The sequence below is a fragment of the Pongo pygmaeus genome, chromosome 19 (assembly GCF_028885625.2).
Source record: "Pongo pygmaeus isolate AG05252 chromosome 19, NHGRI_mPonPyg2-v2.0_pri, whole genome shotgun sequence".
Taxonomy (NCBI): Eukaryota; Metazoa; Chordata; class Mammalia; order Primates; family Hominidae; genus Pongo; species Pongo pygmaeus.
In genome coordinates this window covers 1327244-1343225 of record NC_072392.2, presented here as the reverse complement: position 1 = coordinate 1343225, position 15982 = coordinate 1327244, and the positions used below count along the sequence as shown (strand labels likewise).

Genomic DNA, 15982 nt, shown 5'->3' with positions numbered 1-15982 from the left:
AGTCTCCTCGCCAGCACACTTTATCTCCATGTCTCATTTTGTTCCTCCTCTGGTATTTGTATTTCTTAAAGAGGATTTTGAAAAGAGATGGTGAAGTTGGTATTTTAGGCAGAAGGGACCAATTGTTTCCTCAAGACTAAGTTGGTCCAACCAAACTGACAGAGACGAGGTCTCTACATATAAAAGATGGAACCTGGCCAGGTGCTTCGGGGGCTCACGCCTGTAATTCCAGCACTTTGGGAGGCCGAGGTGGACGGATCACTTGAGGTCAGGAGTTTGAGACCAGCCTGGGCAACATAGCGAGACTCCATCTCTACAAAAAATAAACAAAATTAGCCAGGTGTGGTGGCGAGTGCCTGTAGTCCCGTCTACTCAGGAGGCTGAAGTGGAAGGATCACCTGAGCCCAGGAGGTCAAGGCTGCAGTGAGCCATGGTCACGCCACTGCACTCCAGCCTGGATCACAGAGTGAGATCCCGCCTGTCTCTTACGGAAAAAAAAAGGAAAAGAAAGAAAAGGCCAGCAGTGACTGCCACCACTACCTCTCCCCATGGTGACAAGAGAAGCTTTACTGTGTCAGCCATCTGGCTGCCCAAAGCAAAAAGCAGAGCTGCCCCGCAACACTCTCACTCGCACTTCATGTCCCATCAGGTCCCGCTGACTCCACCCTGCAACACTCTCACTCGTCCTTCGTCCTTCGTGTCCCATCAGGTCCCGCTGACTCCACCCCGCAACACTCTCCCTCGTCCTTCGTGTCCCATCAGGTCGTGCTGACTCCATCTCCTGAGTGTCTCCAACATGTCCCTTCCTTGCCACCTCTTGCCTGGATTACTACAGCAGCTTCTAACGAGACTCCCTGCCTTCCAGTTCTCCGCACCGCTTCAAGTGTTCAGTCTGGATGGTCTGTCACTCCCAGCGCCAAAACTGCCGACGGCTTCCCTTTGCCTTCAGAATGAAGTCCATGCTGTCTGACATAACTTATAGGACCTTTTAGCCAGCCTGGGCAACATAGCAAGACCCCGTCTCTACCAGAAAATACAAAAATGAGCCAGGCATAGTGGTGTGCACCTGTAGTCCCAGCTACTTGGGAGGCTGAGGTGGGAGGATCACCTGAGCCCAGGAAGTCAAGGCTGCCAGTGAGCCATGATCACACCACTGCACTCCAGTCTGGGCCACAGAGTGAGACCCTGTCTCAAAAAAAAAAAAAAAGAAAAAGAAAATCTTTTAGGATCCAGCTACAAGTGTCTCCTTGAATTCCCCACCTTGTACCTGCACCGGTTACTCTGAACTTCTCCCTCTTTTCTCCAGCTTTTCCCACCCCACTCCCATCTGTCTCTTAGCTTAGCCCCACTCTCTGTCCCATGTGTTGGTCCCTCCTGACTTTCCCTGCAGAGCCTGCCCGGTGCACTGCGTGTCCCCCACTGTGTTCTCACAGCACTCCGCCACCCAGGGCCCTGTGCCCACCCCATTATGGTATGAACTTACAGTGTTGTGCTTGGCCTTGTCTAGTTACACGCCCCAGTAGACCGGAAACTCCTTGAGGATGGGAGCCACATCTGTTTGGTTTCTCCGTGTGTACCCATGCCTGGACCTAGAAATACTCGCCTGAATTGGGATGGCAGTGAGTTCGTGAATCACAGAGGCCGCCCCAAGTGCTCCAAGCTTAGCTCTCTGCTCTAGTTAGCTCTTCTTTCTTAGGCCTGAGGCACTAAAGCTGATGAAGTTGCCAGAGCTTGCCAAAGACTGGATAGATTATCTGTTAGAAACCAAGGACGGCTGGGCGCGGTGGCTCATGCCTGTAATCCCCGCACTTTAGGAGGCTGAGGCGGGCAGATTGCCCGAGGTAAGGAGTTCGAGACCAGCCTGGCCAACATGACAAAATCCCATCTCTACCAAAAATACGAAAATTAGCTGGGCGTGGTGGCGTGTGCCTGTAGTCCCAGCTACTTAGGTGGCTGAGGAAGGAGAATTGCTGGAACCCAGGAGATGGAGGTTGCAATGAGCTGAGATCGCGCCACTGCACTCCAGCCTGGTGACAGAGCAAGGCTCCGTCTCAAAAAAAAAAAAAAAAAAGGAAAAGGAATATATGTACCATTTTCATTTTAATTTAAAAAAATTTTTCTAGGCCAGGCACGGTGGCTCACGCCACTGTAATCCCAGCACTTTGGGAGGCTGAGACGGGCGGATCACGAGGTCAGGAGATTGAGACCATCCTGGCTAACATGGCGAAACCCTGTCTCTACTAAAAATACAAAAAATTAGCCGGGTGTGGTGGCGGGAACCTGTAGTCCCAGCTACTCTGGAGGCTGAGGCAGGAGAATCTCTTGAACCCAGGAGGAGGAGCTTGCAGTGAGCCGAGATTACACCACTACACTCCAGCCTGGGTGACACAGTGAGACTGTCTCAAAAAAAAAAAAATTTCTAAATGTTTTCCTACTCCGTCAAACCACACACCCACCAAAAAAAAAAAAAAAGGGCTTATACTGTACATGTTGTTCTGAAACCTGAGATAAGAATTGAGTAGAAGAGGCCGGGCGCGGTGGCTCACACCTGTAATCCCAGCATGGTGGGAGGCCGAGGCGGGTGGATCACGAGGTCAGGAGTTCAAGACCAGCCTGGCCAACATGGTGAAACCCTGTCTCTGCTAAAAATACAAAAATTAGGTGGGTGTGGTGGCGCATGCCTGTAATCCCAGCTACTCAGGAGACTGAGGCAGGAGAATCGCTTGAACTGGGACCCAGGAGGTGGAGGTTGCAATGACCCAAGATCGCAGCACTGCACTCCAGCCTGGGCGACAGAGGGAGATTCCGTCTCAAACAAACAAACAACAACAAAAAAAAAAATTGAGTAGAAGAAAATATTTTGTCCTGGGAGGCAAATGGTTCTGGGCCCTCTTGGCCTCTCAGAGCTGATGAAAGCAGATCAGATAATCCTGGATCCCAAACCCAAGTTAGTCAGCCAGTCACCCTGGCCCTAAACCGAGACTGGTTCATACTTGGAGGCATCTCCTTTGTGTGTTTTTCTCGCACCTTGTAGTATAATGCCCTGGGCCCAGCGAGCTCTGGAAAAATGTGTAATGCTGATGGAAGGGATGATAAGCCACAGCAGGTAGCCTGGGGTCTCCTGTGCGGTCCTGTTTCTGGTGGCTTGTGGGGCACGTTGTGGGTGCGTGTTAGGAGCCAGCCAAAGTGGGGTGTTGGGCTCTCATACGTAACTTCTCATTCCCGCTAGTAACCTGCTCATCTCATGGAAACTTGCTTGTCAGCTCCCCATGAAGAAGCTGGATCTGAAAAGCCTCTTGTCTCCTTTCTCTCTTCCATTTCTCTTTATAACCCTTTTTTTCCCCGCGATAGCAAAGTACCCACGTTTGTTCGAATGCTGGCCCCAGAGGGAGCCCTGAATATACACGAGAAAGCGTGGAATGCCTACCCTTACTGCAGAACCGGTGAGTGCAGCTGTGGCCACACCAGCCAGGCTGGGGGCGGGCAGCAGGGCTCTGTGTCCCACCTGCATGATCCGGATTAGGCCAGGGAAAGGCTCAGGCTGGGGCCCCTTCAGGCTGATGGTGGGTATCAGTGCTGTGTCCAGCACAGCTTGGTGGACAGCAGGGCGGGAAGCACCAGTCATCACGGCCTGAGAGCACAGAGCCAGTCTCTCACTTGGGGATGCTGTAATTTTGATTATTGTTATTCATTATAACATTTTAGTGTATTTTCTAGTCATTTTTGTTTTTATTTATTTATTTTTTGGGAGACGGAGTCTCGCTCTGTCGCCCAGACTGCAGCGCAGTGGCGTGATCTCGGCTCACTGCAACCCTCTGGCTCCTGGGTTCAAGCAATTCTGCTGCCTCAGCCTCCCGAGTAGCTGGGACTACAGGCACACACTGCCACGCCCAGCTAATTTTTTGTATTTTAGTAGAGACAGAGTTTCACCATGTTGCCCAGGCTGGTCTCGACCTCCTGACCTCAGGTGATCCGCCCACCTTGGCCTCCCAAAGTGCTGGGATTACAGGTGTGAGCCACCGTGCCCGGCCCAGACACATTTTCTAGAAAAATTTTAGATCATTACTATTTATTTTATTTTATTTTGTTTTTTTGAGATGGAGCCCGACTCTGTTGCCTAGGCTGGAGAGCAATGGCACAATCTCGGCTCACTGCAAACTCCGCCTCCGGGGTTCAAGCGATTCTCGTGCCCCAGCCATACAAGTAGCTGGAATTACAGGTGTACACCACCGTGCCTGGCTAATTTTTGTATTTTTAGTAGAGACAGGGTTTCACCATGTTGGCCAGGCTGGTCTCGAACTCCTGACTTCAGGTGATCCACCTGCCTCAGCCTCCCAAAATGCTGGGATTACTAATATGATTACTAATTTTTTAATTGCTTTTTTTGTCTCACTCTGTTGTCCAGGCTGGTGTCCAGTGGCACAACCACAGCTCACTGCAGCCTTAATCTCCCAGGGTGCAGCCTTAACCTCCCAGGCTCAAGTGATCCTTCTGCCTCAGCCTCCCAAATAGCTGGGACTATAGGCGTATGCCATCATGTCCGGCTAGGTTTTTTTTTTTTTTTTGGAGAGATGGGGTCTCAGCATGTTGCCCAGGCTGGTCTCAAATTCCTGGGCTCAAGCGATCCTCCCACCTCGGCCTCCTGAAGTGCTGGCATTACAGGCATGAGCCACCGTGCCTGGCCTAAGTTTCTCATTTTTTTCAGTGAATGGATAACATTCTCCCTGTCACTAAGGTATCTGGTGTTTTGTTTTGTTTTGTTTTTTTAATTTATAATAGCTGCATAGTGTTCCATCATATGAATGAACTGTGGCTTCTGCTGAAACAGCATGTTCTGTAATTGAGGATAGAGTTATAATTATTTTCTTAATCTTGGCCAGTCTTCTGCATAGAGTTTCTTGAAAGGAAAGATTTGAACCTTCACAGAGAACTTTCTATTCTAGTCCAGACATTCTTAGATTTCTTTTGAGTGATTCAGATTCTTAGCTTTCCAAGATTCCTAGGTTTCCAGGGCCATCTAGGAATAGACCTGTTGGGAGGGCCTAAGCTGGTACTGATTCATAACCCTGGGGAGTCCTGAGAGGTCCCCTGGCACTTGTCTGTGAGGTAGGTGACCTTTCCTCCCGTCACCCTCCATGTGTGGGTACAGTGGGCTGTGGGGTCCTCCTCCCACCAGCCTCCATGTGTGGGTACAGTGTTGGGCTGTGGGGTCCTCCTCCCGTCAGCCTCCATGTGTGGGTTCAGACAGTGTTGGGCTGTGGGGTCCTCCTCCCGTCAGCCTCCATGTGTGGATACAGTGTTGGGCTGTGGGGTTCTCCTCCCACCAGCCTCCATGTGTGGGTACAGACAGTGTTGGGCTGTGGGGTCCTCCTCCCGTCAGCCTCCGTGTGTTGGGCTGAGGGGTCCTCCCTGCAGCCTCTGCTGACCTGTCCTCCTGCACTTGGTTTCTTTGTTGGCACCTGGCACTCCCTAGAGTCTGATGAGTCTGGGATCCTTACGTGACGCATGTCACCCTTATCCTGTGGACTTTGGGAATGACTGCAATCCAGAACACCGGGTCATTGCTCTTTCCAACCCTCAGTGGCCCCACACAGGTTCAAGGACCTTGTATCAGGAGATGTGCGGTCATTGGTGGGGTCTGGGATGTGTAATCCTTAGAGTTTTCTTGCTGTAGCTGAAATGCAGCCCTGCCCACTCCTTAAGCACTGAACCGGAAGTGACCCTTGGAGTTTTCTTGCTGTAGCTGAAATGCAGCCATCCCCACTCCCTAAGCACTGGGCCAGAAGTTAGACCCTTAGAGTTTTCTTGCTGTAGCTGAAGCGCAGCCCTCCCTATTTCCTAAGCACTGGGCTGGAAGTTAGATTCTTGGAAATGAGGCAATGCACAAATGTTCTTAAAAGACAGGGTCGGGCACGGTGGCTCACGCCTGTAATCCTAGCACTTTGGGAGGCTGAGGCAGGCGGATCACTGAGGTCAGGAGTTCAAGACCGGCCTGGCTAACTTGGTGAAATCCTGTTTCTACTAAAAATACAAAAAGTTATCCGGGCGTGGTGATGTGTGCCTGTAACCCCAGCTACTTGGGAGGCTGAGGCAGGAGAATCGCTTGAACCTGGGAGGTGGAGGTTACAGTGAGCCAAGATCGTGCCATTCCACTCCAGCTTGGACAACAAGAGCAAAACTCCGTTTATTAAAAAAAAAAAAAAAAAAAAATGGCAGTATGCAGTGTGGCCGGGTGTGTCTGGTCTAGGGCCAAAGGTGGATTTTCTTGATGTCTAAGAGAGTTGCAGTGAGCATGCGTTGCAAGAACCTTAGCCAACTTGGCATAAAGGAGGCAAATGGATAGTGTGGACATCTCCCTGCCTGGGGCAGGTTCTGGGTACACAGCTTGTGCCAACTGAGAGATGCCCCTGTTCTCTGTGTAATTCTGGGGAGAGTGTTGCAGCTGACATGGGCATTTTTCTGCACATTAAATGTTCATATATTGATCCTTGGCCAAAAGAAAAGAAAAACATAATTTCTGTATCAGCACCATGCGCTAACCAATTGCACCACTGGAGCTCCACTGGGAAAATATGATTTCTAAATATTTCATGAAGACAGGGAGTAGGGTAAGGAAGGTTGGTTTCCTCAGTGGGTGCTGACCTCCTATTCAGGATACACCTTCCCACAGAATGGATATGTTGAATCTTAGATCTGTTTAGTTAGACACTTGCTCTTTTAAAATAAGAGATACGAACAGGCAAGGAAGGCTACTTTCCAGTTCCCTCTGGGGGCTGATGGGAGAGAGGTTATTAGTTCAGACATCTTAGCTCGGCCTCAGTAGATCTAAGTTTGAAGGAAGATAGACGAAGGAGCATGAAGTAAAATGCCCCATGGCTTTTGGAAGGCTCTTCCTTTCTCTATGTAGAGTGAAAACAGATTGGGACACCCTGGTAATGATCAGCTCTTGCTGTTCCTAGCTTGTTTCCCTCTCTCTTTTTCCCTTGAAGCCGATGTGCTGGAAGTGAGGAGAGGGTAAGATAGGAGTTGGTCTGTGAATGAATGAAAGTGGGAAAAGGAAAAGAAAGTTTGTTTCTCCTTCCATCTCTTCCTGGAACCATAGCCCTCGGCTGGATACAGTATCACTAAGCCATGCTTTTATTTATTTATTTTAAATTTTTTTATTTTTTGAGACAGAGTCTCACTCTGTCACCCAGGCTGGAGTACAGTGGTGCAATCTCGGCTCACTGCAACCTCCGCCTCCTAGGTTTAAGCAATTCTCCTGCCTCAGCCTCCTGAGTAGCTGGGATTACAGGCATGTGCCACCACACCTGGCTAATTTTTATATTTTCAGTAGAAACGAGGTTTCACCATGTTGGCCAAGCTGGTCTCAAACTCCTGACCTCAGGTGATCTGCCTGCCTTGGCCTCCCAAAGTGCTGGGATTATAGGCAGGAGCCACCGCGCCCGGCCCTGCCATGCATTTAAAATGCCTTATTAGTCTTATTTGGAAATCCCTTCTCTCCCACTGCAAAAGATTTCCTGCGGCTTTTCTGTGTACCTCGGATTACAGTTTGAACAACAGGGAATACTGGAATGCAGAGGTGTTTGAGGGTCTGGGAGGGCTGGAGAAGGTTTGGGGAGGATTGTTTGGTCACCCAAGTTGGTATGAAAAGGTCAGCAAGGGCTGTCACCCTCATGATTTCGGAAAACCAGTTTGTCAGAACTGAGTGGATCTGTCTCTCAGGGTCTCACAAAGATGAATGTATAAAAACCTCAACGCCAATCTATGAAGTTATACTAAAACGCAAAATTACTACCGAAATCGGACATTCCCGTTTGATGATCAGGGCGTTCTTTTCTTGTGGATTCTTCTACATGAGAAACCAAATTATAATCAGAATGCCAATGTGTGGCAAAGAATGTCCACTTGGCTGAGTGATCAGATTCTTGGGTCCATTGATGAGCACATCTCGGAGAGGCCGAACTAGGAGAGGCTTGCTTAGAGGAGATGGATTCAAAAAAGGTGCTTAGCTGGAGAAGTTTAATGGCTGGTGTCATCAGACCAGGCCATCCTGGCACTGCTGCCCCCACTCCATGGATGGCGCTGCCAGAGATGCCACATGTGGGGGCTGGGGCTCCGGGGCCTACCATGGCACAGGAGAATTTCTGCCAACGAGATATGATACCCATCATTTCCTTTTCTTATTCTGACGTGGTTTTCTTGAAGCTGCTAACAGGGCAGTTACTTCAGTGTAGGCCTTTCAGTTGTGATCTTAATCTGGTGCTTCCTTCTAAGTGTCTTTCATTGGGTTTGGGGGAATTAGTGACAGTGTTTTGGGTGATTTCTGTGCATGATGGCTCTTATTCTTTATATTTGAACTTTGCCTCATTTTGTGCTGAGGGGTAACCTTAATTTCAGTTATGGAGTTTGTTAGCCCCGCATACTCTACAAACATGGCAGTGGGGCAGCCAGCAGAAGTGGACATAGCTCCTAAATTCAGAGGGTACAGAATGAACTGGGCGGTCTCAGGAGCAGAGCTAGTCCGTTCCCCAGTGACATGAGAGCTGCAGTCATTTTCTCTGATAAATAATTGAACCATGCTTTCTAAGGGGTTCCCATTACAATGAGCAGAAGTGCAGAGCCTGGGAGGTTTGATTACAGCGAGAGGAAGGGTGCAGGAGGCAGATACAGCGCCTGGCCAAAGCACCCTGCTCTGTGCCCCGGGAGGTAGAGGCTCGGGTAGGGGTGGGAGGCCCCCGGGAACGCTCTGATGCCAGAGTGACGGGTTGCGGCACCTCCGCTGATCAGAGCTGGTCCCTGTCAGTGCCCTGCTGAAAAGAATCCCAAGAAGCCCATAGCGGCGTCGCTTTAATTAAATTCCCTATTTGGTTTTTTGGGACGTTTGTCTGAGTGAAATTTGAGGGTTGGTGCGTTAAGGTATTTCTGACTCACTGGGGCTTGGAGGTGACTGTGGAATAAGCCACAGGGAGTAAAGAACTCTGCCATTCGTCCTCCTTGTGGGGAGGGGGGGCAGATGTTTCTTCATCTTCATTAATCTTTTTCTCTCTTCTTTCCATGTCCTTGCCTGGGAGCAGTTATTACAGTAAGTATTGTCAAGGGGGTTGGAACTGTAGATGATGTATAAGAACAGGAGACAGAAAAATGTAACTGCACTGGTGGTCTTGGGTGTTCTTTCCCTTGGCTGATGTTTGGAGTTGCTGAGGCTCAGTCCTGTCAATGGACTAACAAGGAACCTGTTAAGTGGCATGATGACCTCCTGCTTTAAGCTGCACTGGCCTGTGGCTCCATCAAGTGCATCCTGGCTGTGGGTCTGACATATACACAGTGGCTCAAGGCCCTGCCTCCCCAGGTCACACCTTTTCAAAGTTGTAGAGAGATCTCCATTCAACTGACCTGACCGACATCCCTTCCCCATCTGTGCATCTGTTGACCCCAGTGAGCACTGATCCTTGGCAAAATCGTGAAGTCAACGGGGTTTCTTTTCCACAGCCATCCCCTCTGTCATTGCCCACCCGCCAACCATTCAGCATACTCACCTGAGTGCCTTGTCCCTCTGGTAAACACTGGCTGTCTCTGGGAAACTGGTTCCTGCTCAGGAGTTAATGGGTTCATCTGTTCCTCCTTTGAGAAGTTCCAATTTTTAAGAAGCAGGAAGGGAGGGAGGGAGGCAATAATTAGCTTGAAGGGTTGAGTTACTGAGAAGAAAACTTAAGGTCTCAGCCACAGGCTAGTTGGAGGGAAAGGGGCCGTGGTGAGTATCTTTGATGGGTTAGGAAGTCTTCTGTGCTCTTTCCACACTGCTTACTACCCATCAGCACTCTGCACATTAAAGTATGCTAGAGTGGCTAAATGCAGGGATTCTGAAGTCAGACAAAACTGTTTTGAGGCCCAACTCTGTCATGCTCTCTGTGACTTTTTTTTTTTTTTTTGACACGGAGTCTTGCTGTTGTTTCCTAGGCTGGAGTGCAGTGGTGCAATCTCGGCTTCCTGCAACCTCTGCCTCCTGGGTTCAGGCGATTCTCCTGCCTCAGCCTCCCGAGTAGCTGGGATTACAGGCACCCGCCACCATGCCTGGATAATTTTTGTATTTTTAGTAGAGATGGGTTTCACCATTGTTGGCCAGACTGGTCTCGATCTTGTGACCTCAAGTGATCCGCCCGCCTCGGCCTCCCAAAGTGCTGAGACTACAGGCGTGAGCCACCATGCCTGGCCCGATCTCTGTGACTTTGGTTAAGTCACCTAACCTCTTTGAACCTCATCTGTAAAATGAGGGTGATTCTACAGAGCTCTCAGGCTGGGGTGAGGATTGAATGGGATGATACATGCCTAGTGTGTCGTGGGCTCCCAGTCAAGTTAGCTGTTACTTCAAGGCAGAGGCTGGAATCTCCTAGCTGCCCATGATCCAGTAATGCCCGTCTCCAGTAATGCCCGTCTCCAGTAATGCCCGTCTCCAGTAATGCCCGTCTCCAGTAATGCCCGTCTCCAGTAATGCCCGTCTCCAGTAATGCCCGTCTCCAGTAATGCCCGTCTCCAGTAATGCCCGTCTCCAGTAATGCCCGTCTCCAGTAATGCCCGTCTCCAGTAATGCCCGTCTCCAGTAATGCCCGTCTCCAGTAATGCCCGTCTCCAGTAATGCCCGTCTCCAGTAATGCCCGTCTCCAGTAATGCCCGTCTCCAGTAATGCCCGTCTCCAGTAATGCCCGTCTCCAGTAATGCCCGTCTCCAGTAATGGGAGATGGTTACTCTCAACGGTGAACCTAGTGACTTTCATGTATTTTTTTTTCCTTCTTCCAGAATGAGTACATGAAAGAAGACTTTCTGATTAAAATTGAAACCTGGCACAAACCAGATCTTGGCACGCAGGAGAATGTGAGTAGTAGTTCCCAAACGCCCCAGGGGTGAGGTCTTGAGTCTCTGCCTTGTAGCCTCTCCAGCGCTACCATGGGGTTCTCTCTGTGGTCCTCTTTTGCCTGGCCGGGAAGGCAGTGGCCTCTGCCTAGACCTGTCTTACCAGCATGGGATTGCTGTGTCTCTGATTTGCTAAATGTGATCTCCGGAACTTTTTATGAGGCCTTCTCGTACTGCTTGGATTGGTGCAGTTCCTGGCACATGGGAGCTGTATCTTTAAAAGACCAAAATTACAGTTTTCTATAGAGCACAATTTGCAGTAACTCCCAAAATATAAAATACACCTGTTCTTTAGCATTTCCATGCCCAAGAATTTAGATTAGACAGTTATTTTCACATGTGTGAAATAACATATATACAAGGAGACTCATTGCAGTCTTCTTTGTGTAGCCAAAGATCAAAAACAATGTAAGACCATCCTGGGCAACATAACAAGACTCTATCTCTACCAAAAACAAAAAAAGAATTGGCTGGTCATGGTGGTATGTGCCTGTGGTCCCAGCTACTCTGGAGGCCAAGACTGGAGGATCATTTGAGGCTGGAAAGTCAAGGCTGCAGTAAGCTGTGACTGCACCACCGCACTCCAGCCTGGGCAACAGAGTGACACCCTGTCTCCAAAAACAAAAAACAACATAAGAGCCCGTTAGACCTGGCGCGGTGGCTCACGCCTGTAATCCCAGCACTTTGGGAGGCCGAGGCAGGCGGATCACGAGGTCAGGAGATCGAGACCATCCTGGCTAATACGGTGAAACCCTGTCCCTACTAAAAATACAAAACATTAGCCAGGCTTCATGGCGGGCACCTGTAGTCCCAGCTACTCAGGAGGCTGAGGCAGGAGGATGGCATGAACCCGGGAGTCGAAGCTTGCAGTGAGCCAAGATCACGCCACTGTACTCCAACTTGGGTGACAGAGCGAGACGCTGTCTCAAAAAAAAAAAAAAAAAAAGAAAGAAAAAAAAGAAAAGTCCCGTTAGTAGGACAACGTTAAATGAATTGTGGTGCGGCCAAATAGTGACATCCTTGCAGCCATGGAAAAACCAACAGGGAGCAGTCTTCAGGTTTACTGTTCAGTTAAGAGCGGAATTTATGAAACAATGTGTGTGCATGTCGCCCTTCATATTAAAAGAAAAATCCATGCACTTGGATGTTTGTATGTAGGATCTCTTAGAGATGGCTGTTACTAGACTGGGGACGAGGGACAAGCAAGAAGAGGAGTTAACTCTAGTTACTCTATATTGTATCCTTTTGTAATTTGAATTTGTGTCATAATTTTGTATTATGTGCCTGTACAGCCTGATCAAAATAATCAGCATGTTGCTAAACAGGCACCATCTCTAGACGGGTTTACAGACTTTACAGCGGATCAGCATGTTGCTAAACAGGCACCATCTCTAGAAGGGTTTACAGTCTTTACAGCGGATCAGCATGTTGCCAAACAGGCACCATCTCTAGAAGGGTTTACAGTCTTTACAGCGGATCAGCATGTTGCCAAACAGGCACCATCTCTAGAAGGGTTTACAGTCTTTACAGCGGGTCAGCATGTTGCCAAACAGGCACCATCTCTAGAAGGGTTTACAGTCTTTACAGCGGATCAGCATGTTGCTAAACAGGCACCATCTCTAGAAGGGTTTACAGTCTTTACAGCGGATCAGCATGTTGCTAAACAGGCACCATCTCTAGAAGGGTTTACAGTCTTTACAGCGGATCAGCATGTTGCTAAACAGGCACCATCTCTAGAAGGGTTTACAGTCTTTACAGCGGATCAGCATGTTGCTAAACAGGCACCATCTCTAGACGGGTTTACAGTCTTTGTAGCTGGGAACATATGGAAATGGTGTGGGCACCGTAAACACCTGGAAGGCGTTTTGACCTGCAGAAGTGACGTTTAGCCTGAATAGTCAGAGCATTCATTCTCAGTCATGTCTACTTAAAATCCAGCTGGGGCTGGGCGGGAGGCCGAGGCGGGCGGAACACTTGAAGTCAGGAGTTTGAGATCAGCCTGGCCAACATGGTGAAACCCTGTTTCTATGAAAAATACAAAAATTAGCTGGGAGTGGTGGCCCACGCCTGTAATCCCAGCTACTCGGGAGGCTGAGGTAGGACAATCGCTTGAACCCAGGAGGCAGAGGTTGCAGTGAGCCGAGATCGCGCCACTGCACTCCAGCCTGGGCGTTGCAGCAAGACTCCATCTCAGACAAACAAACAATCCAGCTGGGTGCAGTGTTGTGCGCCTATAGTCCCAGCTCCTCAGGAGGCTGAGACAGGAGGATCACTCGGGCCCAGCTCCTCAGGAGACTGAGAGAGGAGGATCACTCAGGCCCAGCTCCTCAGGAAGCTGTGACAGGAGGATCACTCGGGCCCACCTCCTCAGGAGGCTGTGACAGGAGGATCACTTGGGCCCAGCTCCTCAGGAGGCTGTGACAAGAGGATCACTTGGGCCCAGCTTCTCAGGAGACTGAGAGAGGAGGATCACTTAGGCCCAGCTCCTCAGGAGGCTGAGACAGTAGGATCACTTGGTCCCAGGCAGGAGGCTGAGGCAGGAGGATCACTCCAGCCCAGGAGTTCATGCTGGAGTGTGCTGTGATCACTCCTGTGAATAGCCATTGCCTGAGAAACACGGTGAGACCCCGTCTCTTAAAAAAAAAAAATCCATTCTCCCATTTCTTTGGATAATTTTGTATGTAATTGTATAATTACTTACCATTAGGAATCTTACATCTGTGGATAATTTTGTATGTAATTGTATAATTACTTACCATTAGGAATCTTCCATCTGTGGCTATGGGAATGGCAGTTCCTAGGTGTCCATTCTGGCTAAAGGATATTTTATAGCTGACAAAAACTGCATAGTGGTTACCCACTTGTTCCCACAGGTGCATAAGCTGGAGCCTGAGACGTGGAAACATGTGGAAGCCGTATATATAGACATTGCAGATCGAAGCCAAGTGCTTAGCAAGGTAGGATCTGTTTAAAGATGTGGGTGGCCTTCGAGACGCAGAAATGACTTCTCAATGTTAAAGAAACCAGGAAACCATACCCAACTTGGCACAAAAGGAAATTTTGATGTGTCTTGCTTGTTTTATTTTTAAAAGTGAGTATTAGGAGTTTTCTTGTCTTGAGTTGGGGATGCCACCAGAAAATTAGTGGCCCAAATTTGTGTGCCGTGTTTGGCTTCTGAAAATTATTACTGGACTAAGTAGGCGCTGTAGCTAGAGTATTTTGCCCTGCTAAAATGATGCTTGGCCTGAAAAATCAGAGCACCACTTCTCAAATTTATTTTTCCAACTCAGTAATTAAGAAAACATTTATTTCCTGCCTACTGTGTTGTGGAATATTGTCAGGATCTCTGGGTTCCAGGTAAGGGATGCAGAATGTATGAAAAGACAGGTCCCCTGCCCTCAAGAAGTTGGTGGTGCCTTTTCAGAGTAACACACACTGGAGCAGACCCCTGGAAAAGGACAGTCCACTGCTGGACCATGACCTTGGTCAAAAGAGGGACCAGGTCTGGCTTGCTCACTGTTTTGCACCCAGGAAGTATTTGCTCAGGGAATGAGGGGGTTAGATTCCTCCTCATGCATTACCATTCTTACGAGGCAGAGGCCTCATTGGGATTAAAAGGCAGGAATTTAACTCTCTGCCCACTGATAGGGAATGCGTGTTTGCTCTTAGTATCCCAGGTGTGTGATACCTCTCTCCTGTGGTCACTCTGCACTTAAGGTATTTTGGGGCCGGGCGCGGTGGCTCACATGTAGTTCCAGCACTTTGGGAGGTCAAGGTGACCAATCATCTGAGGCCCCGAGTTCGAGACCATCCTGCCCAACATGGTGAAACCCCGTCTCTACGAAAAATACAAAAATTAGCCAGGTGTGGTGGTGCGTGCCTGTAGTCTCAGCTACTTGGAAGGCTGAGGCAAGAGAATCGCTTGAACCCGGGAGGCAGAGGTTGCAGTGAGCAGAGATCGCACCATTGCACTCCAGCCTGGGCGACACAGCGAGACTCCATCTCACACACACACACACAAAGATATTTTGATTTGTGCATTTCCAAAAAGATATAAAAACCATCTTGTGCTTCCTTGCCTAATATCCCAACCCCCACCTTCAAAACATTGGTGGATTTTTCAAAAAGCTTTTTATGGAATTTTAACATATACAGCAAAGTGAATATAAGTATGCAGCTTGATGAATTTTCTCAAACTGGATACTAGCAAAAAGTATGATTCTTTGAGTATTTTGTCAACTCTGGTTGATCTGTGTGAGTGGAGGGAAGCAGTGATGGAGAATATTTATTTTTGAAAGCACACATAAATATAATCTCCTCAGAGGCTGGGCACATTGGTTCGCGCCTGTAATCCCAGCACTTTGGGAGACCGAGGCAGGCAGATCACTTGAGGTCAGGAGTTTGAGACCAGCTTGGCCAACATGGTGAAACCCTGTCTCTACTAAAAATACAAAATTAGGGCCAGGTGCTGTGGCTCATGCCTGTAATCCCAGCACTTTGGGAGGCCGAGGTGGGCAGATCACGAGGTCAAGAGATCGAGACCATCCTGGCCAACATGGTAAAACCCCATCTCTACTAAAAATACAAAAAATTAGCCAGGCGTGGTGGCAGGTGCCTGTAATCCCAGCTACTTAGGAGACTGAGGCAGGAGAATCGCTTGAACCCAGGAGGCGGAGGTTGCAGTGAGCCGAGATCGTGCCATTGCACCAGCCTGGGCAAAAAGAGTGAAACTCTGTCTCAAAAAAAAAAAAATACAAAATTAGCTGGGCGTGGTGGCGCATACCTATAATTCCAGCTACTTGGGAGGCTGAGGCAGGAGGATCACTGGAACTCAAGAGGCGAAGGTTCCAGTGAGCTGAGATTGTGCCACTGCACTTCAGCCTGGGCGACAGAGCGAAACTCTTATCTCAAAAAAAAAATCGGCCGGACATAGTGACTCATGCCTGTCATCCCAGCACTTTGGGAGGCTGAGGCGTGTGGATCACCTGAGGTCAGGAGCTCGAGACCATCCTGGCCAACATGGTGAAACCCCGTCTCTACTAAAAATACAAAAATTAGCCGGGCATGGTGG

At 49.0% G+C, this 15982-nt stretch overlaps 1 protein-coding gene across 1 annotated transcript in view; it reads left to right on the top strand.

The window, feature by feature from the left end:
• The window catches only part of PITPNA (phosphatidylinositol transfer protein alpha), a 31767-nt gene that overhangs the window by 11066 nt on the left and 4719 nt on the right, over positions 1-15982 (top strand). The window contains exons 4-7 of the mRNA XM_054459732.2: positions 3352-3443; positions 9078-9085; positions 10798-10872; positions 13785-13868. Coding sequence (XP_054315707.2) covers positions 3352-3443; positions 9078-9085; positions 10798-10872; positions 13785-13868 — 259 coding nt within the window. The remainder of the gene's footprint in view (positions 1-3351; positions 3444-9077; positions 9086-10797; positions 10873-13784; positions 13869-15982) is intronic.